Genomic DNA, 23,284 nt, shown 5'->3' with positions numbered 1-23,284 from the left:
AAGGAAAATAGCAAAGAGGATGACCAGAAAAAAAAATTGTTTGCTTTACCAACTGCTGTCCCAACAGACCACAAAAAAGATACAGTTCCTTGGATGCCCAAACCGATGTACCAGTGAAAGTTACTGCACTGAAACAGTGCAGTTCCTTTTCAGTTGAATTTATATCTGGGAAAAGAACAAAAATCAAATGAAACCATGCGCCCGGCTTCCCCTTGTTCCCAAAGGGCTGGGCAAACAGAGTGAGGTCAGGCCAGAAACAAACTCAGGGAGACTCAGTGTGAGGCTTTGCATTCCCTCTGCAGTGAAATCTTTTCTTCACTACTGTTTATGTGTTCAGGTAAGTAACGTCGCTGTTATTATTGTTCTATACAGCAGCAAGGGAAACTCAAAAATACGACCAAGCAGGCTTACTTGCAGTGTGTCTTTTACTGAAAAATACATTTTATTTGCCATAATGTTCAAAAAACAACAACAACACAAAACAAAACAAAAAAACCCACCCAATAATACAAATGCTTACTCATTCCGCTACAACCTTTGGTATCCAGCGGTTCCACCCAGCCTGTTCTCACACGATCCCGGCGTCACGAAGCGTCCCCGACGTGCAGCACGCCGCTAGTGCAATTCTTGGAGCCGCGCGGCGTCCTCACAGTGGGACCGCTCCAGGCTTCGGCTGCACGCTCCCCACAGTGTCATCGACGTTGAAAGCAGCTCAAAGAGTCCATTTTTCTCCGATTATATAGCTTTTTTTCTTTTTTTTTCCACTCACTGCTTTCACGGCATTTTCCTGTTTGCCTTATAACCCACCGCTCTCCCATCAGCCACACCACCCACATTCCCTTAACAGTCGCTGTCCTTACTTCACATGTGCACTTTTAAATGTCTTTACACTGATAACCCACCCCCTTAAACAGGGGGGAAAAAAAGGAAAACAAAAAGAAAAAAATAATAACACAGAAAAAGGGGGAAAAAACACAAGCATTTTTAAAATACTCTACGTGTTCTGGGGTAGCCACAAGTAATTTATGAGAATAAGGAATGACACTTGGCCATCAACACTAGATAGTAAAGGCACCTCTGAATGCAGACAGGAAAAAAAAAAAAAAACACGCGCACACACACACACACACAACCCATAAATACATTTTAAATCATTCACCAAGGAGTAATTTTAACCAAGTGAAACCGGCCCCACTGCAAAGGGCCAGAACAACACTCACGCATCCCTCCCGTCCCGCCACGTCATTTAAACCGATGCCGACCTAAAATTCGGGGAGACACAGACCCGGAGCTCGAGTGGCGGACGGGATTTGCCCTGCTGAGCACAGGGGGTGAATTTTGGCTGCTCTCACCCAGGCGATCGGGTACCCGGGTCTGCAAGGCGCCCAGCGCCCTGGGCCGAGTTCAGCGAAGCGTTGCACCGGTGGGCAACCACCAGGGCCCCCAGGAATCCCCGTGGGTGTCTGAAGTTGAGGTGCATGTGAGGGCTTTGCTGGACTGGGTCTGGGAAGCTCAGCTCCTTGCAAAACCGACCCTCCTCCATGCAAACACGGGGTCTGTTCAGTCATCGACAAAGCCAAGCAAACATGGTTTGACATTAGAAGGGACACACTCCCCTGAAGAAATCTCCCCTGAGAAAATAAAAAGCTGTTGGTATTGCCTCGTTTCTTTGCTCTCATCTCTACAGGCAGCTAAAGAACAAAAAAAAGTCCCTACAAAATCTTCCTCCAACAAACACATGTTGAAATCCTGGGCACTTGTTTTCTAGGCATTTTTTTTTCCTTTCAAGTACACCGGGTGGAACTGTAAACCCTGAGTTTGTGCGTGCAAACCTGTATCTTGTAAACTGCAATGTGAAACTTCGCTCCGAGCACCGATACAGGAAGAGACAGGAGGCAAATATTGTTTGAATACAGATGCTGGCATTGTAACGAACGTACCGTACACATTGCTGTCCCTGTGGACAACCTACTCGGGTACCTGCACTGTCCTGCAGTCCCAAGTACTGTTCTGCTTAACGCTGATGCTCTGTTTGTAAGGCGTACAGAATTATTCTGTTGTGAAATCGGGGAAGAAGCATTCATTTTCTTTAAGAGGCTTTCAGCCAGAATCCCGGCAGAAAGCGAAGGCCTGCAACTGCGAACCGCGCGACTGAGGAGCAGGGAGTCAAGCTCACACGCTGTGTGCTCTGGCTGGGCACTTCAAGCTCTTAGAAAGGATCAGGGTGTTGTTTTTTGCATTAAATTTCCACAGTGATGAAGACAAATGAGAAGATGTATGTTAAATCGCTCACTGTCTGTATACTTGCCGTGCATTTCATCCTGAGGGCAATTTCAGTTTGTGCCTGTGGACAAATAGACTCCCTTGAAACAAAACCTCACGCATATGAAGACAGTCGCAGCTGATTTCTCTCTATCTTGCAAAATACTCATGGAAATTAAAACCTTGGGTTTTCTTTAAAAAGAGAAAACCCTGGAACTTCCTTAGCAGCAAGCAGGTTATTTTTCTCCGTGTGAAAAAACATACACATTTACAGAAACCTTGTTATTATTGCAGCAGAAATTTGAGGTTCTGATTACTTAAATGCATTTTTCCCCATTACTGTACAAGTATCAGGGAAAGGCCTGCCCTACCTTCACATGTTGGAGCCTCAGTGAACTGGAGCTGCTTTGCAAACCTGGCCAATTTAACGCTCTTTTTAAATAAACATTAGGAATTTGGCCCTGAACACAACTGAAAGACACGGGAAATATTTTTGAATAGTCAATTCCTTCCCCAAACATATTTGTTTCTGGCCACTCTCCTTATCTGAGCAACAAAACAAGGTGTAAAGATCTTATTTAATGACCTACATATGTATCCCCTTTTGATTTGGACACCTCAAAGAACAAAAAAGGCAGCCTATGGGGTCTTAAAAAACAACTTAGAAATTTATCATGAAGTTTATAAAACAGCAATGAAAACGTGAAGAAAGCCCCAGCAAAGCCTTCACACTCAGGAATCCAGCTTCCATCAGTGAGAAAATTGAATGTAGAAAAAACACTTTGCCAGGTAAAATAGACCAGCATGGCTAAAATACGAGCAAATCTCTGAAGGTGTATGAGGCAGACCTGGTGGATATGCAGGAAGGATTTAGAAACGGGTGCAGGAAAACCTCCCAAGTGGCAAACCCTCAAGTACAGACTTTTAGGATTTGCGTTAGTATCTTAAATTTTCAACCTCAAGAAAGCTTTACGTAAAACAATTTAGGCTTGATCTTACATTTATGGGCTTCCCAAAGTGCTTCTCTGAACTGAAATTTGGGGCAAGGAACACACTAGTGTAGTTTAGTTTCACCCTCGTGTTGGTAATTCTCTTTTACTGAGACAAACTAGTTGCTGGCAGCAAAATCATCAGTTTTTGCAGAAGAGACTGCAGTCTTAAAGAGAAATAAATGCTGTCTTCTCCTTTAGAACTGGGGTCTAAAAATATTACATTCAAGGGTCACTAATAAAAAGTTGATTCTTCGAGAGCTGCCACAAACATTTAAGCAATCCTCACTACTCCAGAGAAGCGCACAGCACCTCCTTCTCTGCCACGATGTTCTGGATACTCATTTCCTAATCTACTGCCAAGAACGAAAGAGCAGCATCCCAGCTTTTTTAAGTGAGTGGTCAGGCAGCCTTATGCTGTCAGCAGAGCCCATCCCAACGCTTGGGGTGTGAAACGATCCTCAGTTCCCTGCAGTTCCCCACAGACCGGTCCCCACTGCCGCTGAAGCTGGCCTGCTGCTTCACTGAACCGTCCGTGAAGGCATCAGAAGCCAACGTGCAGCACCTCTCCGTGTCAGATGACGTTTTTGCCTAACAGTGCAGGCTGTACGTTCTGCTACAACTGGAAATCAGCATCCCTTGTGGTTTTTTTTCCCTCCGTATGAAAGGAAAAGGGTGGCAGGAAACCCAGGCAAGAACCGCGCTGCTGAAAGCCGACAGGTGACAAAGGCCAAGAGGGACGAGCCCCTGACACAGCGGCACGGCTTGTGAGTGAAGATGTGGGAAAGGAGGAGAACAAGTAAGGAAGGCAGAGATGATGTGCAGCATGGGGTGAAACACAGGAGCGGAAAGAAAGGAGAGCTCAAGGCAGGCTCTGGCTAGAAGAAAATGGGGCCTGGGAAGGACGGCGTTTCATTCACGCTGCCCAAGGCCTGTGGCTAAGCGGTGAAACCCGCTGATCTGCACAGCTTTGCCCTGCAATTTGCTTTTGCCCTGCAGCTTTGCTGCAATGAAAACACCCGATCTGAAAGCAGTTGGAATGAAAAACGGTGAAGTGTTTGTCCTCGGATTAGTATGGATATGAAACTACTGATGCTGCTTCAGGGCGAGAACCAACCCCGAGCAAACACAGAGGTGAGGCCGGGGCACGGGAGGCAAAGGGGACGCAGGAAAAGAGAGGGAGCTGCGAGGAAGCAGCTACTGAAAGACAGAAATACAGAAACAAAGCCGCCGAGGGAGAAGGGCGTTATGCAGGTGAATGGCAACGCTGCGCTTGCACACCCAGGCGCGATGGGGAAGACAAGAAGGGGCCACGGGCACGATCCTGCCACTGTGTGGGCACTGCTCTCCCCTGGCCTCCTTTGGGGACCCCTGTGGGCCCCCTCCCCACCGCCTACCGGTGCTCCACCACCAGCCGCATGGTCGTGCCGTCGAAGGAAGGCGGCGCGACGAGCCGCGGGCCGCCGGCGGGCGCCGTGATGCTGATCAGCGGCTTGGCCGCGGCCGTCGAGGCCACCGTCGAGGCCGTGGCCGGGCCTTCGCCGCCGGGCACGAAGTAGGGACCCTCGGCCTCCACCGCCGGGCTGCCGGGATCGGCCGCCGCGCTGCCATCGCTGCCCGGGTGGGAGAGCGGGCGCGGCAGGGCGGCGGCGGGCAGCACGGCGGCGGCGGGCAGCAGGCCGGGGTAGAGCATGTAGGCCGCGCCGTAGGCGCCGGCGTTGAGGGCCAAGGGGGGCAGCGGCAGCGGCAGCGGGGCGACGGCGGGCGTGGGCACCGGCACCTCGACGTACTGCCCGGTCTCGGGGTCGAAGAGGCGCCGCTTGGGCGGCTGCTGCGGGGCGGCGTCCAGCAGGTAGTACTGCCCGCTGCTCACGTCCAGCAGCACCCTGCGCTGCGGCAGGGGCTCGGCGGCGGGCACGGAGGGCGAGAAGCAGAGCAGCTGCGGCGGCGGCGCGGCGAAGGGCGGCAGCGGCGGCGGGAAGAGGGCGGCCGGCGGGGCCTCGACGGCCGCTGGGGCGGCGGCGGCGGCGGCGGCGGAGGCCTCGGTGGTGGCGGCCGGGCCCCCGGGGCTGCCCGAGGGCTTGGCGGAGCCGAAGGGCTGCAGGCCCCGCAGCGCCGCCGCCGCCGCCACCGACGACACGGCGGAGGGGCGGCCGCCGCTCGCTGCCGTCGGGGGGGCGGCGGTGCCGGCGGCCGCCTTGAGGGGCAGGGCCAGGTAGCTGCCGCAGTCCGGGCCGTGCTCGGGCTCCCCCGCCGGCCGCCCCCCGCCGCCGGCCGCGGGCAGGCGGAGCAGGGAGCGCGGCGCCGCCGGGCCCCGCAGCCCCACGTCGGGGGGCGCCTTGGGCGGCGGCGGGGCGGCGGCGGGGCCGCGGAGGGCGAGGAGGGCGCGGGGGGGAGCGGGGCCGCGCTGCCGCTGCCGGGCCAGGCTCTCGAAGGCGGCCGCCTTGGCCGACACCTTGTCGGAGGCGGCGGCGGGGTTGGCGGGGCGGCGGGGCAGGCGCTCGGCGCCCGTCGGGGCCGGGCCCTTGGGGGGCGGCGGCGGCTCCTCCGCCTTGGGGGGCGGCTCCGGGGCGGGGGGCGGCCGGGGGCCGGCGTCGCGCTCCTGGCTGGCGATGAGGGACAGGACGTGGCTGCCGGTGATGGGCAGCGGGTCGCTCTTGCGCTTCCACTCGCGCTTGCTGAAGCTGTACAGCTCCTCCATGCTGCGCACCGCCGCCGTCAGCTTCTCCAGCGCGTTCTGCACCGGCGCCGCCTTGCCTTCCTCCCGAGGGTCCTCCTCGCCGCCGCCTCCCCCCCCCGCCGCCGCCGGCCCCCGGCCCTTGTCGGCGGCCCCGGGGGGCTGCTGGTGCCGCCAGGGCGCCCCGGCCTTGGCGACGATCTTCAGCACGGCCGGCTGCCGGGGGTCGCTCTTGTTGGGGGCGATGGTGGCCACCGGCAGCCGCCCCGACGTGCGGTGCACCAGGACGGTGCCCTCCGGCGGGCAGCCCAGCGCCCGGCCCCCCGCTGCCGCCGCCGCCGCCTTGCCCCCGCCGTCGGTGGCCTTGGCCCCGGCGTGTCCCAGCGCCTGGCAGGTGATGACCACGGGGGACAGGGCTCGGGGGATGCCCGCGATCACCAGCTGCCGAGGCTTGTGCTCCGCGCCCCCCTGGTCGGAGGCGACGCTGCCCTTGTCGCTGCTGTTATCCCCGGAGTCGCCGCTGTAGGAGCTTTTGATCAGCTTCCGCACGTCCCGCACCTGGTGCAGGGGGGCCTGGCTTTTGCCCTTGCCCTCCCGCACGTCGCGCACCAGGAACTGCGGCACCCTGTCGGCACCGTCGCCCTTGGGTGCTTTGGGCGGCTGGCCCCGGCCCTCCTCGACGGGGCGGCCCCCCAGCTGCGGCGTGAGCAGCTCGGCGATGGGGAAGGGCGGGTCGCGGCCCCCCAGGCTGATCTGCAGCTCGGCGCCGCGGGGCTTGGCGGCGGGGGGCGAGGCGGAGACCCCCCCCGGGCCGCCGGGCTCCTTGGGCTCCGGGCCGGCGGCCGGCTGGACGGCGGGGACGAAGAGACGGGACGTTTTGGTGGCCCTGCCGCCGGGGGGGTCGCGCCGCGGGGACGGCTTGGGCCCTCCGACGGGCGCCCGCTCCTCCTTCTTCTCCGCCTCCCGCTCCTTCCAGGTCCTGAAGGCGCTGTTGTGGCTGCGGAGGAAGGTGGTGGCCCTGGCCGCCTCCGAGCCTCCCCGGCGAGCCTCGCGGGGCTCCTCCGCGGCCGCCCTGTCGAGGCTGCGGCTCCCTTCGCGGGGCGTCGAGGCCTTGGATGCCGGCGACCTTCCCCCGCCGCCCTCCGCAGCCTCCTCGGCCGCCTGCACGCCCGGCTCCGAGCCGCCCTCCGAGTGCCGGGAGCTCTGCCGCTGCACGCCGCCCTCCCGCGGCCGCTCCCGGTCCCGCTCCCGGTCCCGGTCCCGGTCCCGGTCCCGGTCCGCCGCCGCCGAGGAGGTGTCGGAGATCTCGCCGCGCTCCATCTTGAACTCGTGCTCCAGCTGCATCTTCTTGGAGATGACGTTCTTGAGGAGGCTGGAGGCGAACTGCGACTTCTTGCTCGTCCCCTCCGACGGCAGCGACGGATGCGGGGGGTCCCTGCGCGGGGGGTCCCCGCCGCCAGCCTCGGGGGGCGGCCCGGCGGCGGGGGGCACGGCGGCGGCCCGGGGGGCAGCGCCGGGGCCCGGCGGCTGCAGCAGGCTCAGCACCCGCGGCGGCGCCTCGACGTGCGCGATCTCGCCGTCCAGCTTGCTGACCACGAACTCCAGGGCTTTGGGCTGCGCCTTGCCGGAGCGGAGGCAGAGCTGCGGCAGGCCGGGCTCGGCCCTCGGCCCCAGGCTGCCGCACTTGAGGTCCAGGTAGGTGGACCAGCGGCTGGAGCCCAGCGCATGGTCGGGCAGCGAGGCGGAGGAGGCTCGGGAGCCGAGGGCGAGGGCGTCGAAGTAGGGGTACGCCAGGCTGCGGAAAGCCCTGGCCGTCAGGGTCCGCACCTCCTTGTCGGCATCGTCCAGCTCGCTGACGGCGCTGGAGGCGCCGCTCGAGTACTCGCCCACCTCCTTCGCCCGCACGGCCCCGCAGCCGCTCTGCAGCCGCGCCGGCACCGCGATGAATTTCTTCGCCTGCTGCTGCTGCTGCTGGTGCTGCTGCTGGTGGTGGTGGTGGTGCTGGTGGTGGTGGTGGACGGCGTCCTGCCCGCGGCTCGCCTCGCGTTCAGGGGCGGTGGGGACACGGAGGCTCATGTCGCCTTCATGCTTGGCAGCGTGGACGGCGTTTTGCTTTTCCTGCCCGTTGCTAGACTCATTTATAGCCCGGGAAGCGGCTTTGATTGATAGGAGAAGCTGGCCCGCGGGGCTCTCTGCCGGGCCGCCCGGCCGCCGGGGCCGGCTCGCCTCCGAGCCGTCGCACTTGTCCCCGCCGGGGGTATCGTTTTCCGAGCGACTGCTGGCGATCTCGGCGCCGCTGGCGTTGTCGGCGCTGTCCGTCGGGTTGTTGGGCTCGCTGGTGGTCGTGCTGAGGTAGCAGCTATTGTCCTCCTCCGTCGGCGTGTCCCCCGGCGTCTCGGCGCTGCCGAAGGAGGCGTAGTCCACGAAGGAGTAGATCACGTTGTCGTCCTCGAAGTCCCAGCGGGCGGCCAGCCCGGCGTCGAAGTCCATGTCGTGGTCCACCTCGCTCAGCTGGATCTCCCGCGTGCTGATGTAGTGCGCCTCGTCCCCCCCGACGGGGGGCGCCCCGGGGGGGCGGCCGGGCAGGGCCTCCCCGCGCCCCGCGCCGTCCTCCCCCTCGCTCTCGTACCCGAGGGAGGAGGAGGAGGAGGCTTTGCCCTCCGTCGGAGCCGGCTCCCCCGCGGAGGCACGGCCGCCCGCCTTGCTGCCCGGCCAGGGGCAGCAGGACGAGGAGGAGGAGGAGGAGGAGGAGGAGGAAGGCTCCGGCCGCCCGCCGGGGGTTCCGGCCGCCCCCCCGGAGTCGGAGCCGCATCCTGCCGGGTCCTGGCGCTGGGGGCGATGCGGCGGGGTGCCCGTCCCCTCGGGGGATGCTGCCCCCGCAGCCCTGCCCGCCGCGCCGCCGCCCGCATCCCCGCTCCCTCGGGCTCCGCTCTCCGCGCCGTGCCTCCGGGCCGAGCCGCACACCTCCACGTACGCCGCCGCCTCTTCCTCCTCCTCCTCCTCCTCCTCCTCCTTCCCCTTCCCGGCCGCCTCCTCCGGCCCGGGGCCCCGTCCCGAAGCCGCGTCCATGCTGGGGCCGGCGGGGCGCGGCAGTGGCCCGAGGGGGCGGGCGGCCGGGCCGCCCTCCCCGGCCCCCTCCCCTCGGCGGGGCGGGCAGGGAGGCGAGGCGGGGGCTCGCCCGGCCCCCCGAGCGCTAAAACGAGGGTTTCCCCCGCTTTCCCCCCGCTCCCGGGGCCGCCCCGCTGCCGCCCGCCCCGGGGTCCCGCGGAGCCCCGGGGTTTTGTCCCCGTCCCCCCCCCCCCGTCCCCCTGCCCCCGGCAGCCGGAGCGAAAGGCGGCGGCGCTGGGGGAGAAGAGCGGTATTTTTAGCCCCTCGCTGGAAAGGGAGACCTCGGGTTTTGTTGGCGGCAGGACACAAATAGATCCCCAAACCCCGGCCTTTCATACGGGGGGGGGGGGTCAGGTCTGAAGCCCCGATCGTTCCTTGTCCCCAGGGGGTCTTGCGAGCAGACCCCGCTCCCCACCTTTCCCCGTCCCCCCTCCCGGCGGGGTCCCCCCGCTCCGGGGCTGGGTTTCCGCGCCCGAAGGATGCGCGATAAATCAGCCCTTCGCCTCCGAGCCCCGCACAATTGGGATTTTAGCTGGAGCAGCTGTTCGGGCACCCCTGCCAAGATCCCCGGCCAAGCTCCCCTCCGAAACGAGCGCTGAAACCCGACTCTTTATTTATCTATTTCCGCGGTCTTCTTTCCAGATACGGTCCAGAAACCTTTTTTTTTTTTTTTTTTTTTCCTGCTATTTTCTTGTGGCGATAACTTCAGCTCAACCTTACAAAACCGGCTGAGGATTTTCACAGCCGAGGCTGAGACCATCGCGGAGCACACATGCACATACCCCTACTGCGTTCCTATAGCTCCACCACAGGGCATTTATGCCCCTGATGACAAAAATACGCTCACAAAATCCGCACCTGTTGCCCACAGGGGAGTTGCCGGCCTTCTGTGTGCCCGAGGCATTGAGGTCAGTATCCTTACCCCGGCCCTAAGGTGTTGTGGGGCCCTATGGTGCCACCCCAGTCCTAACTCCCATTGAAAAAAGAGAACCTGTAACACCCAGCTTAAGTGCCCTAATGGCTGCATGTGCATTGCAGGAGGGGAAAAAAAGAAAGAAAGAAAAAGAGGATTTCTTCCTCTCTCTCTCCTTTTTGTTTGTTTTTGTTTGTGGTTTGTTCCACGGATTATTATTTATCAGGTTGGCAGCACAGAGCAAGTATCCTTTCTAGTGGAAAGCTCCACAGTCCGACCCAAGCCAAACCGGTGAGTTCAGGGGAGTCAGTGCAGGCTGAATTTCTTGTACTGTGTCTGAGGATCAAAGTTCTTCAACAGCTTTGGAAAGCTGTGGATTTGGTTCTTGAAAAGTCTTCAGCATCTGTTAGAGTTGCCGGACAAACCCTACACCAAGTGAAGTGCCAGAGCTGTTTGCTCCTGACCACAATTAACCAGGAAAGCCGTGTCTCCATCCCAAGTGCCTGCAAATAGCAACTTCTTGCTTTATTCTGGCAAAGCATCTCATTTGTAATATTGCTGGAAAAACATCTCATATTAATCTCAAATTAATAATCTGAACAATTTTACCTAATAGTGTTGGAAATCAGTAATAAATGCACGTCATCCTTACGCTCCTAATCACATTTGGTGATTAGGAGGCATTCATTAACACTGACTACTCTTTTGTTTTCACCTTAAATTATCTCTGACTCCTTAATGGTGCCAGTGTCTACGATTTCTACATCCAAATCTGTCATGAAGCTGTCCCAAAAGACAAATAAAATCCGTAGGTGGGATGTCTTTCTCAGTGTGACAGGTACGCCACGTTTCAGTTCTTTGTTCAAAACGAGAACGCACGTGGCTGAGCCACTGTAAAGGTGATGGAAAAAAATCAGGCAGACCGAGCTATCTGTGTACCTTAAAATACATCACTCAGGGAAGAGGGGCCGGAGTGGGATTGAAAAGGGATTTAAGAAGAGGGACTTGAAAGCGGAATTAAGAGGTTAAAGGGGGCTGTGCAGAAGGCATCGTGGTTTGTTCTTTTAGCCAGCATATGGGCAGGAGAGTAAAGGGAGGAGAATGGATTAGCTGAGCCTGCCCGGAATAGGGTAAGGGAAAATATCAATTGGTTTGTTAACAGGAAGAGATGGTAATACCACGCTACACGTTTTAGATCTTACAGTGTTGTCACAGTTTTTAAGAACTGAAGTAGGAATGTAAATAACAAAGAAGTTAGTAAAATCAGGTCAGTGGAGAAGGAAAATGAGAATATTATTTGCACAGAGAAGGAAGAAGCGGTTCCAGCAGGGAAGATGGCCTGCAGAAGAGGTTAAGTTTCTCACATGGAAAGAAATGATGGATTTTGCAGAGAATGAAATCGCAGAAGGATTCTGCTGCCTGCTGTGCACACAGCAAGAGATTTCATTTCACTGTAGGTTTGGAGAGAGGTAAAGAATGATACAGGAAGAAGCTTTCCTTTTAGCAGGGTAATCTCTTTTGGATAATTTGAATACTGCTGGATTTGACTTCTCTCTCAGCAATTTTTCGGTCACATTGTACATTGTCAAAATGAGCTTCATGGTAGGCATCATCTTTCTTCTCTCTGAAATCAAAACAAATTGTTTTGGCTGGAGTTTAGATATGTCTTAAAGAGAAAAGAAAACCAAAATAGCATTCTGATTTGCCCTCAGAAATAGTGACTGGGGAGGAGGGAAAAAGAGCCACTTTGAGAAAGAACAGCGCCTGTGGTTTAGCAATAACGGCAAAGCCCAGCGCACGTTATAAATCTCCAAGTGCTACCAGATACATTAAAAGAAAATACAATACCCACAAATGCACTTTGTATGGAAACTTCCTAATGCACTCAAGTGGAAAAAGCCCAAGACTTCCTGAGCTTGCACTAAAACTTTTGTCTCTTTGCATTTAGAGAGGGCCTGGCTGACACAGTGCTGAGCCCTAAGTGAAAATCAGCATGTGTAGGGGGCAGCCCCTGCAAATACACAGGGCTGTGCAAGCCAAGGGGATCTTTTCCTTCCCATCCCGAGCCTGTTGGAGAGATTTAGGGGCTCAACCTGCAAATGTAAACCAAGTAGGGGCTTGTGCTTTGTGATGTGCTCCTGTGTAACCGAGCCCCTGCAGAATCGGGGGCTGAAGCACTTGTTAAACAAACCAAATCCTCCCCCCTCCAAAAAAAAAAAAAACAACCCACCTTTCTCTGGCCCTAGCTATAGGCAGCTCACACTGGCTACCTTACAAGGTCTGCAGAAGTTGCATATATTTTTAAATCAGATCCACCCCCGCACTACCCATCCTTCTTTTCCAGACCCCAAAATCTCGTGCCAAAACAAACAAGCGTGAAAGTAATCCCAGAACAAGCTTAGATTTCTTAGGTATTTTACAGCCATGCTGCAAACACGGGCTAAATATGAGTTCGTGTATTTATATGGGGTGTCTGCTACCCAGATGAACTAAATTAAATCCAGGCTGAGTTTTACAAATGGCAGGATAAACTGTGTCTCCAGTGTCACGGATACGCTAGAATATTCTACACCTAGACAGCAATCGCACGTACGAACTGAAGGACTGCATTGAATAAGACTGCTTATAAAAAGCTTATTGCCCTCACGAACATCCTGAAGGGTGTGTGCCCAGCCTGCCCTGACAAACGTCTGCTTGCAGAGACTCTGCAGGTTCCCCAGGTGATCTCCTCCAGTGCTTCACCCACGCCACCTGAGAGATTGTCCTCAGATCTGCCTCCTCGTTGCTGTAAGCCCGTATTTTCAGCCATGGGTGGAAGAAGAGGTGACTCCCACTCCCCGTGCTGCAGCCTCTTGCATATTTCAGCGTGGCTGGCGTATTTTCCTCGCTCCTCATCTCTTCTGATTCACGTAATGTTTACCCGTGGGACATACCTGCTAGGTCTCCCATCATTGCGCTTAGGACTTTCTTCAGCAAGTTTGTAAGCGCGGTGCGAAGAAGTGGCTACAAGGTGCAAGGTGGATCCTCATCCATGGTGAGAAGGAAAGGATGACTTTGTGACCCACGTACACATCCCTGAGTATCATCTGCCTCCTTCACGTTGGCGTGGCCGTGTCCTTCAGCTCATGCCCTTCTGCAAGCATGCCCTACTACAAGCATGTTCTCCCTTCATTATCCAATTTTTAATTCAAATTCCCCACAAATGTGACTGTGCTGAGCCCCCAAGTTTGCTGTCAGTACAAGCGATGCAGTATTTGTAACTGATCTCCAAGCACGACCCAAGCTATCATTTCTCACCTCATAATTTCATCTGTACGCTGCTTCCCTAGCTCACTGAAAGAAGAATGTCATACCAGACCAAATCCAAAGCCATCTCTGCTCTCTCTGCAAAGCCTTGTTCCTCTGTTTTAAAAGGAAATTAGATGGACTTGTCAAGAACAAACCATACCAAACTCACGTTGGCTGTTACTTATCCCTTCCTTATCTTTTCAGGGCCTACAGGCTGCATGTTTATGCCAATATAAGTGAAAATATATCGACTGATCTAAATTTTGCTGCTCCTTCTCCCAGGTCTCTCGGGGTCTCACTTCCATAGGATCACATCTTCCAGCTCACTAAAGTTGCCCATCACGGGCCTGTCTTTGGAGCTGAACTTTCAGCAGTGACCCTATTCTTTGTGCAGCATTATCGGGTAACTCGAGACCTGCAGATGTATCTGATTATTGGAACTGTGGAAACGATTGCCACAAAACCCGAAACCGTGACCTTTCCATGAGTGTTATCAGCCAAGCTTGGGAGGGGGGTAACAGAACTGATTTATGGCCATTCATTAAAATTACATTAAACCAATTATTTATAGAGGTAGCCTCGAACTGAGAGGTTCAGGCTCAAAACCAGTCTTCTTCCTAGTTCAAGATGTTTGGATGTGGGAGAAGAAGGAATAGTTACTTGGCGCAACATGAACATAACAGGATTAAATGCATATTTTTAAAAAATATCTATTTTTAGCTGGCTGGTGGCCATCAGATGGAAACATAAAGCAGTATTGCTCGTTTTCCCTCACTTTAGAACTAGAAACACAAGGAGCTGGGCTGCTTTTGCACTGGATAATATCAGTCCTTTGTGCAATCAACTACATTGCAGAAGGCAACAACACTTTTCCATACAACAGCCTCTACAGGCAACCGTGCACCTAAACCGTAAATCGTGCATCTCGTACCATGAGCCCGTAACATGAAATTGCCATGCCGTGGAGAACTGCCAGCATCGGGCTGGGCTTAATTTTCTCGCAGGGTTCAAGCAACGTGTTTGGAGGAGCAGGTGAAAAGCAATCCCTGTTGATCGCGCCCACCTCCCTGCCGGGGGGCCTATGTTTGGTCACTGAGCAGTGGTTCGTGCCGAAAGCAACTCGTGGGTATTTCTCCCCGGGCTTACAGTAACAGCCAGCTAAAGTGCCTTGCACCGCGTGGTGATGAAAAGGAAGATCACGCAGCTCCCAGGGTGAAGCCTCTTCCAGGCTGGAGCGTCTATATATAGAGGAGTTCAATAAACACCCTGAGGAACTGCCTGCGATCTGCCTGCCCAGAATTAAGGTCACGCACTCTCTGTAGGTCTGTGCTTCTTCACTGGCTCATTTGGCTTACAAATTAAACAATTACACGTGAGACGCTGGCTGCATAATAAGTCAATATAAATCAAACCAGCTACTGTCTGACAACCGACGTTAGCCAGCAGATGAGGCGACTGCAGAGGGAAGCAAGAATGAGGTTTTTAAACCCAGGTGTAAAATCCATTGTAAAGGTCAGGTTTATAAGGAGATCATCCCCAAACACTAATGACATGACAGTTTTATGAGGCTGGAAAATGATAGCCTGGCTCAAGCTGAGTAATATTAGAGCAAGGGGTTTATTTAAATTGGACAACTTTTTTTAAAATTTATTTTTATTTTGAATTTTGTCCTCGATCCTGCCAAATCTTACTGAGATGAGAAATCCTTACTTGTGTGGGTAGCCCCCCTCCAGTCAGCTGAACAACTAAAGTAAGAAAAGGTAATTTAGGTAACTAAGGCATTACTCTGTAATCTTATGTTCAAAAACTTCTACATGTTTTTTTCCCCTCATATACAATCGAAAGGTTATATCCATTTTTAATGTCTATGAATGTCTATGTTTTGCAAATATATATATATAAGACATCAACTCTTAACAGCTAGCCTCAGAAGGAGAAATGGTAGAGTTGTTGCACAAATTTTTACACAATTTTGTCTTGGAGAAACTGCATTTTTCTACTGTGATACAGGAGGACAACCTGTCTAAAAGAGTTTATAGTCAAAGGTGTCCTCTTAATATAAATGCATACAAACATAACCTGTTACCATCTTAGTGGGGCACACTAAGGATGGACGTTTGTGTACCTAACCTGAGCAAAAGTACTTTTTCATTTGGAAGGTAAAGATCTCTTTCAACTTAATACTGTTGCTTTAAAAAGCAGTGTTAACACCAGGTCCGATTGTTTGTTTTGTTTGTTGTTTTTTTTTGTTGTTGTTGTTGTTTTGACTTAGCCCTAAATCTTGTGCAATGAGTGAATTCAGTCTCTAGGAGACTGTAATCTCCTGGACACGTCCGTCATCAACCAGGCAGTTCTTTTCATGCTGAAAAATAATGCAGTTTTCATTAAATTGCAGTTTCAAGCTTCATCCTCGAAGCATACAAGATCTGTCACTCTGCCTATAGCTATGCTGGGTTTTTGCTTATAGTTCTGTCTTTTCCACGGTTCCTTTAATCAACGATGATTCAGGAAAAAATAGGATTATCTTACATCCTCTATTTTATTCTCTCCAAGGAGCCTGAAACTCTTTAAGTCTACTGTTTTCCTCTACCACAGTATCAGTAAAACACCTGTGGTGTTCCAGCACTCGGCAGGGTTTCGGAGGGCTCCCTGCAGGCAGACCTGATCCTGCGAGGTGTTGAGCGCTTCCTGGGAAGCGATGAGCTCTCACAAATCCCTGCGATCCGGGCCACCGGGCCAGGCAGGGCTGACCACATCTCTCCCCGTGCCATTCTGTGAGTCTTCCCCTATGCAGTCTGTGACAGCCACGTCTTCCAGGGCTGCCTCCGAGGAGGGTCGCAGCTCGTAACCTGCTCATACTGCCTATGACACTGTCCATGGCACGTGGTCTGCGGTGCATTTGGGGAAAGTGCCAGCTGCTCTGGAGACCACTGTGAAGAAATGAAGGCCAAAAATACATGGAGATGGAAAAGGGGTTCCCACCAAAAGCTTGGCACAGCCCCGACTCAGACCCCACGCATCCAAGTGACCAGGCCCCAGAGGCCAGCCTCAGCCCTGCAGCACTGCCCTGAGCCCCGTGTGTCCCTCTGCTGCTCCAGAGCTTCCTGCTGAGAAAGCAGAGGGAGGAAAAATCATCCCAGGGCAGTCGGAAGACGCCAAACATTGCTCCTTCCAGCTGAAACGTTAAAGCACTGGAACGTGTTAAAGCGCTGCTGTGCCAGGCAAATGATCTGCTTGCCCTGACGTGGAACGTTTTGCTCTCCATTGGCAAGCAGATCTTGGCATGTTGAAGCTGCATTTACATCAGAGGAAAGGAAATTTAGTTGGGGCTGAAGTACCAAATGCCTGCTGACACTGAGACATTACTGTGAGGATGAGAGGGCCCAGTGTGACGCAAGCACCTGACTGATGGTCCTCCACCCCAAAGGGCAGCAACCCAACCCACTGCTCCCCACACATCCTCTTTGGCCCTGTGGGTGGTTATAAAACTGGGGCAACTTTAGTCTGGGAGACAAGGAGTGGCTTAAGCCAGATTGGGCTGGTGCAAAGGGCACTCTCATGACAGATGGGACCACGGGCTGAGGTCTCTGCTCAGGTCTGGCATGGAGGAATTGAGCATGGGTCATCTTCTGCTCTGGGGAGTCGCTATGAGGAGAGGAACCTGAGGGAAGGACTTCTCCCTCCTGTCTGTGCATCGTTTCCAGGTTTCCCGGTGAATCGAGATCTAAATGCAAAACAAAACAAAAAAAATCCATTTCAGAAAATTTAAATACTAACAACTGTTTCTCCTCCTCCTTTCCAGGCTAAACTATTTGCTGAATTTTACCCAGACTAACAAACTTACTGAAGCATTCAATTAATAAGGAACCAGCTGGAATTATTTTTTGGCCACAGTCTGGTAATTGCTATTTTTCCGATGCTATTAATGCAGGTATAAGTGACAGAAAAGAGTGCTGTGCGGTGACACTAGTAACACCTATAGTGGTTTGTGGCTGCAGGGCAGCACATGGCACAGAGGTACCTGAGCTAGCTTTAAATTTTTGAGCCAGGCATCCTTGCCTGTGCTTTTTATCTCATCCCACTGGTGTCACCTCTGAGTGTCACCTCTGCAACAGCAAATATCCCCAAGGGCCCAACCCCAGAATGTCTGCTTTGTCAGAGAAATTCTATAGATCTCCCTGCCTGATTTCTCACGCTGAAAAGACTCAGGGTAGACTCATTAAAGCAGTTGAATGCCTCTCTGGCCAGACTTCGAAGTTTACCACTCACCAATTCATCCCAATTAGTGCCAGAAATGTGATCGAGCTGCTTAAACTAGGAGTGTGGGTTCCTTGCATAGTCAGCAAAGAGGGTATTAAATCCACCCAAAGTCTCAGTTCCTCTGTTCATCTCTCACTAGGCAGGGAGGCCTACAATAATTTGCTTCTTACTTTAGACAAGTCACTTTGGTGCATGAGGGTATGTAAAACAAGCTTCACTGAGTGGCCATAAAATAACCACCTTACTTCCCACTTGTAAGGAAAAGCAAAGTTTCCAGAGCAACTGAGCCTTTTGGGGTCTCACAGAGGTAAGTGAGGTACTGGAAACCCACTGCTGTCTTTCAGTATGAAGACCTGTGAGATGGGTTACTCCATCTGAGCTGGAATCAGCGGTCTCACTAAGTCCAGGTCACTAAAGGGAAAGCAAAGGAAAATCTGTGCTTTGGCTGTTTTTGTGAATGGTGGCAAACCTGATGAAAATGTTCGAATGCATTTGTATAGAAAAAAAAGTAGTCTCATATAAGCTTAGTGTCTGACACCTCAAACAACACTGCAGTGATATATTTAGCTTGAGTGAACATTCGAGCCCTGATTCACATACATCTAGCTACTGCATGTTCACCTCCTTGCGGGGGAAGGTCCACGAAGGTCTTACTCTGGTACACTGGCGTCTAAGCTAGTTGCCTTTCCAATGCAGTAAATCATATGATGTGAATATGAAGCAAGAGTAAAACACAGAGTAATAATTTTCTATCACTGGATAATAGAGGGAAGCATATGTTGGTCTTTCTGGACAAATTTCTACTCTCAGCTGAAATCTCCATACATCTTACTGCGACTATGTTGGGAAGCGACTGGGGCTAAAGTCAAGCAGCACTTGATGATAAAGCTCTACGAACACGTATCCTGTTTGTGCTGCACAGTTGTTTTAATGACCAGAAGCAGCACAAAAGCAGTTCCAGGGATAGGATGGCAACTCGAGAAGAGCCGTGCAGCGACGGAGGGAGTACAGCCCATATGATAGCACAGTGCTGAGCTGAACAGACCAGTGCCCGTCTCTAGTGCACGTTGCCAGGTTCTCAGTCACACAGTTTCACTCAGGAGTGAAATAACTTGTCATGTATGCTTAGGGGAAACCCGCAATTTATCAGATTCTAAGCCAGAGATTAATGTTCTCCCTCTTTACCTAGAAGAGATGGTCATCCAAGGTTACAGGAGGAGTAGCTGAGAGATCAGCACGCAAAAACTTCGATGGCAGCTGCCTTAGTCTGTTAGGCAGGCTTTTCTACTCCAGAGCAGATGGCTTTGAAGTTGGCACAAAAGCCAAACAGACAAGACATAGATACACGTACAAAAGCTTGCTCGCCCCCGCGTGCACTAATGCCCTCTGAAGACGAGCCATAACCAGACCAGCAGAGAGGTCTCAGCATGCAAGTGTGAAGGAAGCTCGTTGCATTCTCCTCTTTAACAAACGAGCTTTGCTCCTGAGCTTTGCTAATCAGGAAATGATTGGGCAACTGAAAATTCAATACCGTCACAGTACGCTGCTGCAAAAGAGATTAAAAGACATTTGTGTTAGTAACCAGGTTTTACCACGTTCTGCACAGGTTTTATGTTCAGATATCATGTTTATAAATTTAAGTGCCAGAAGTAGTGAACAAGTGCCTAGTAAGAACATCTTAAAAATAAACCTAGGTTATTTTTAAGAGCATCCCAAAAAGGAAAACATTGAAAATTGAAGAAATAGCTCTTTCTCTTGTGCTTATCAAACAAAGGGTACTATGGTATATCATTTAGGTCAAATACTGTTACTTTGTGTGACAGGGGAAATAAAAAACACAAAAAAGCGGTAAGAAAAGTCAGCACAGCTATCCATACTCCTGACAGTGCTTTTAAAAGTTTTCTGCAATTGTATAAATTTGCTGCTGTTCCTGTGCAGTGTCTCCCTGGATATGAATATTACAGAATCTGGTTATCATTTCCTGACTGATCAGATGACCTACCAGAATATGGATTATCTGATCTTCCTTAATACAGAGTGTTCTGACAGTACTTTATGGCTGTGTTGGCTGGCTGGCAATGCAGAACAGAATACCTTAAAAATAAAAGTAATGGAAATTAACATTTAAAATAATTATTTTTTTCCCCTATAAATCACAGAGAGAAGGCAACTTCCTCTTAAAATAAAGTTATCCTGATTTTTGATTTGAAAAACTAGAAAAACAGAACTAGGCACCAAGCTCATATGTGGGTGCTTCACCTTGATCAGGTGCCCCTGACATCAGTACAAGGTGAATCTTCTCCTGCTTTGACCAGAGGAGTGGCTGGCCTGTTGGCTTTACAGCATAACTCCAGATTTACACCAGGTTGGAAGCAGAATCAACTGCTCACTCCATCTGCTGAACCAGTTGCAGTGCTGCTCCAACATTTTCACTCGGCATGAGAAAGGGAATTCCTCCCAACCGAACAGTATTGCTATTCCCCAAGCAGAAGGTGATTTCAGTTTCTACATGAAGGAGCATGGCAGTGTACCCAGCTGGGTTTGTATGGATCAAGCAGCATTTTAACAGCTCCCCTCAGTCTAACTTTAAGTGCAGGTTACCATAAAAATCATATTCATCACCCTTTATCAGCTGGACATGACTGAAATGTATTTTAGTAAAAGATAGGAAGGTGAAACAAGACATCCAAAATCTGTTGCCTTAAGGACCTGGTATCTTCCAGAGACAATTTATTTTATGTCACATTAATGCTGACATAAGCACTAAGCAGAGGATGCAGTGGCTGCACTGGCTATTTATAGAGACACTGTATAAAGATCAGCAGATGGCTTCAGAACACCCCTGCACTTCACTGGTTATGTGCAAAAATTTCTAGGAGAGAAGTCAGATCTTTAGAGAAAACAATAATAGCAATTCGTAGTAACACCTCAGAGAAGGCAGATGTTAAATTCTTGGCACTAGATTACTAGTTAATCATATTACCAATCCCAAACATTTATAATGCAAAATTCATCTTTTTTTTTTTTTTTTTTTTGAAAACAGTGTAGGTAGATGTACTGGTTTAGGGTCCGCACTGGTCACCCTCAAACTCAACTATTAAATCATGGGTATTTTTTTAATAAAAGCTGACAATGGAAAATTAACCATAAACCAAAACCCAACATTGTTTCTACCGCTGTCATTAAGATGTTACAATGCAGCCATGCTTTTTTTCTAAAATGTGCATTAAGTATACACAGCAGTATCCCTTTAAAAACAAGGCACATTCTTGATGAGAGTTTGACTGCAAAATATTCCCAAAGTAAATTTCAGCTACATCATTATAAAAATATAATTATCAGTTTTATCTTTGAAGGTGGATGTATCTTACCTAGCCCTGTTTAGTGCCTGCAGCTGCTAAAGAAACTTGCCTAATTTCCTGGCTCTGCTGTATAAGTGACAAGCTTGTTCAGAGTGCTCTAATCCACAGGATGAATATAGGCAACATGTTTGCACAAAAGTGCAAGCACTGCAGGTGCTGAGCAGCCAGTGGGCATCTACAGGGTCAAGGACTTTTTGCAGCAACAGGGAACAAAGAGCAAAAATGAACATGGTGATCACTGCTAATGAAGGATGAAATGCTCAAGCTAGCCACGTGATAGAGCCATCAGGAAGGATGTCAAAAATTGGGTAATAAAATCTGGGAAGTGTGAAGTTCACGTGACCTTTCTATATGGAAAGTGAGCTCTCCATGGAGAGTGCTCTCTTTGAGCTGCCGGATGGGAGGAAATACCCAGCACAATACCTTTGCTCCTCTCACTGTAGCCTTCAGAGAAGAACAGAGCCTGTGCATTCACTGATTGATCATTACACCTGACAAGCAGCATTAATAACCAACAAGGAGGAGGATATCATGACCTTTGTTAGACATTCTTAGAGCTGTGAGCCTGAAGAAGATAACTTTACCAGCAACCTGATCAAATTCACCTGATATCGTAAAATCAGAGAGTGGTTGAAGATGGAAGACAACGCAGCCAAAACCAAGGCACCTGGCTTTGGAATTTCAAGATTCAGTTTGAAATACTTGCTCAGGAGTGGAAATTAAGATTTGTACTGTTGGACTAAAGGAACTGAACTAAAATCCTGAATCCAGGCAGCCCTGACGTCTGCAACACCTGAAATACAGATTTGGCGGTTTGCAAAACAACGTGTGCTTTTCTGTTCCTTTTTGTCCACATGTATCATAGCTTACTAATGTGAATGGCAGTGCAGCAAACTCACGCAGTACCTCTGCACATCAGGTGAACAACTGGCAATTTTTCATAAAGACAAAATTACCCATCTTTGCCATTTTAAGCAGAACAGGTGCTCTGTTACAGTTACTGCCCATGCTATGGTCCCAGCAAAGGCTCTGTTTGGAACAGAGTCCCAGCTGTGCTAAAAACAGAGTCCAGAAATCACAGAAGAGGTTTGGCTTTAGTCCATCTGACCCAGTTCCTCCTTTTGTAATTTTTAATTAAGCTTTTTAGTAGGAAAAAAAAAAAGAAGGAAAAAAATAAAGAAATGCAGTGTTGTTTCAATGACTCAATGAAAATAAGTGGGTTGCTGTAGATTTCTGCAGCACCTTCTCATCTCCCAGATGTAACTTGCTGTCTGTGTTCAGCTTAGATGCTTGCCTTTTACAGGCAAGTGTTTGCAGGGCTACATGCTGCAACCAGGCTTCAGACGAGCCCATACTTAGCTGCATAATTTTAGTAGATCTCTGAGATGGGGCCAGCGTCTACAGGGACCTTCCAGATTCCCTTGCTAAATGGCAACAAGGGAGATGCGCTGAGGGGCACCTACGGGGCAGATTGGCACCTACGGAGCAGAGGAGACATCTGTTGTGCCCATATTTTAGCAGCACTAATCCATGTCAGGAAGAGCAGGTTCAAAGCCCTCGGGGGGTGAAGTCAATCACGTTGAAATGCCGCACACAGGAGGATCGGGGGTGGCAGACGTCTGATCGAGGTCTAGATGGGTCACATTCATTTAGGGCAGGAGACATTTGGGAATTTCAAGGAGAGTTAAACCCTTGCCAGCCATGCCTCGCTGCCGTAGGTGGCAAGGGGGAACAGAGACGAGTTGCAGCTGTCCTGTTTCAGGACAGGAGCCGCGGGTGCGTGTCCGGCTCTCGGGGAGCTATTTGAGAGGCTCTGGCTTTGGACATGCGAACGGCGCGCATAACTGGAGCTACGCAAGGACACCCAGAGCATCCCCACGCTGTGCAGCGCAGCATGGGCTGAGGCTCCCCAGACCCTTACAGATGGCTGCACTTGCTGCACAGCAGCAGAGCCCCGCAGGAAGGGCTGCATGGGCTGCAGTCACATCCATCTCCACCGAGGCACTTACCTCCAGCTCAGCACTTCAATGTCATGGCTGTATTGCTTCTGATGCCAGAGCTAGCTTGTTTGGCTTCAGTACCTCGATGCCCTGCTCCTTTGCACGTGTGCTTTTCACTCGTAGGAAAGCTGGAACACACTTAATGCAAACAGACACCGTCATCCTTACGCAGCTTTTCTTCCTACAGCCTATGAAACCACACCACATCATGACTTGCCTTCCACTCCCTTTACTAAGGAAATCACGGTACCAAGATATTTCTTAACAAGTCCTACATTGTTAAACAAGCCAGTCTAGCTATGTAATTGCTACTATAAAAACATTTAGTGCCTGCTGCTTAGCATTGTTCACATCCAAGGGCATTCAGAGTTACTAAGATTCTGCAGCTCTTGAGGTACAGAAATCTATAATGATATTTCCAGCTC

General features: G+C 51.7%; 1 protein-coding gene and 1 long non-coding RNA gene across 2 annotated transcripts; both read right to left on the bottom strand.

Moving 5' to 3' along the window:
* Window positions 1–413: 413 nt before the first annotated feature.
* LOC310899442 (uncharacterized protein C4orf54) lies at window positions 414–14,142 on the bottom strand. The gene is made up of 2 exons (XM_083835794.1): window positions 5,257–14,142; window positions 414–5,211 (listed from the first exon to the last, which is right to left on the bottom strand). The coding sequence occupies exons 1-2, from the start codon at window positions 9,370–9,372 to the stop codon at window positions 4,645–4,647; spliced, it is 4,683 nt and encodes a 1,560-aa protein (XP_083691920.1). The 5' UTR covers window positions 9,373–14,142; the 3' UTR covers window positions 414–4,644.
* Window positions 14,143–18,624: 4,482 nt separating this feature from the next.
* On the bottom strand, window positions 18,625–23,077 carry LOC310898375. Its single transcript, XR_014583245.1, has 3 exons — window positions 22,869–23,077; window positions 19,500–19,591; window positions 18,625–19,043 (listed from the first exon to the last, which is right to left on the bottom strand). It is a non-coding gene; the product is annotated as an uncharacterized lncRNA (long non-coding RNA).
* Window positions 23,078–23,284: the final 207 nt, after the last annotated feature.

The sequence above is a fragment of the Anser anser genome, assembly GCF_964211835.1.
Source record: "Anser anser genome assembly, chromosome: 4".
NCBI lineage: Eukaryota > Metazoa > Chordata > Aves > Anseriformes > Anatidae > Anser > Anser anser.
This window is presented reverse-complemented; position numbering and strand designations above follow the sequence as displayed.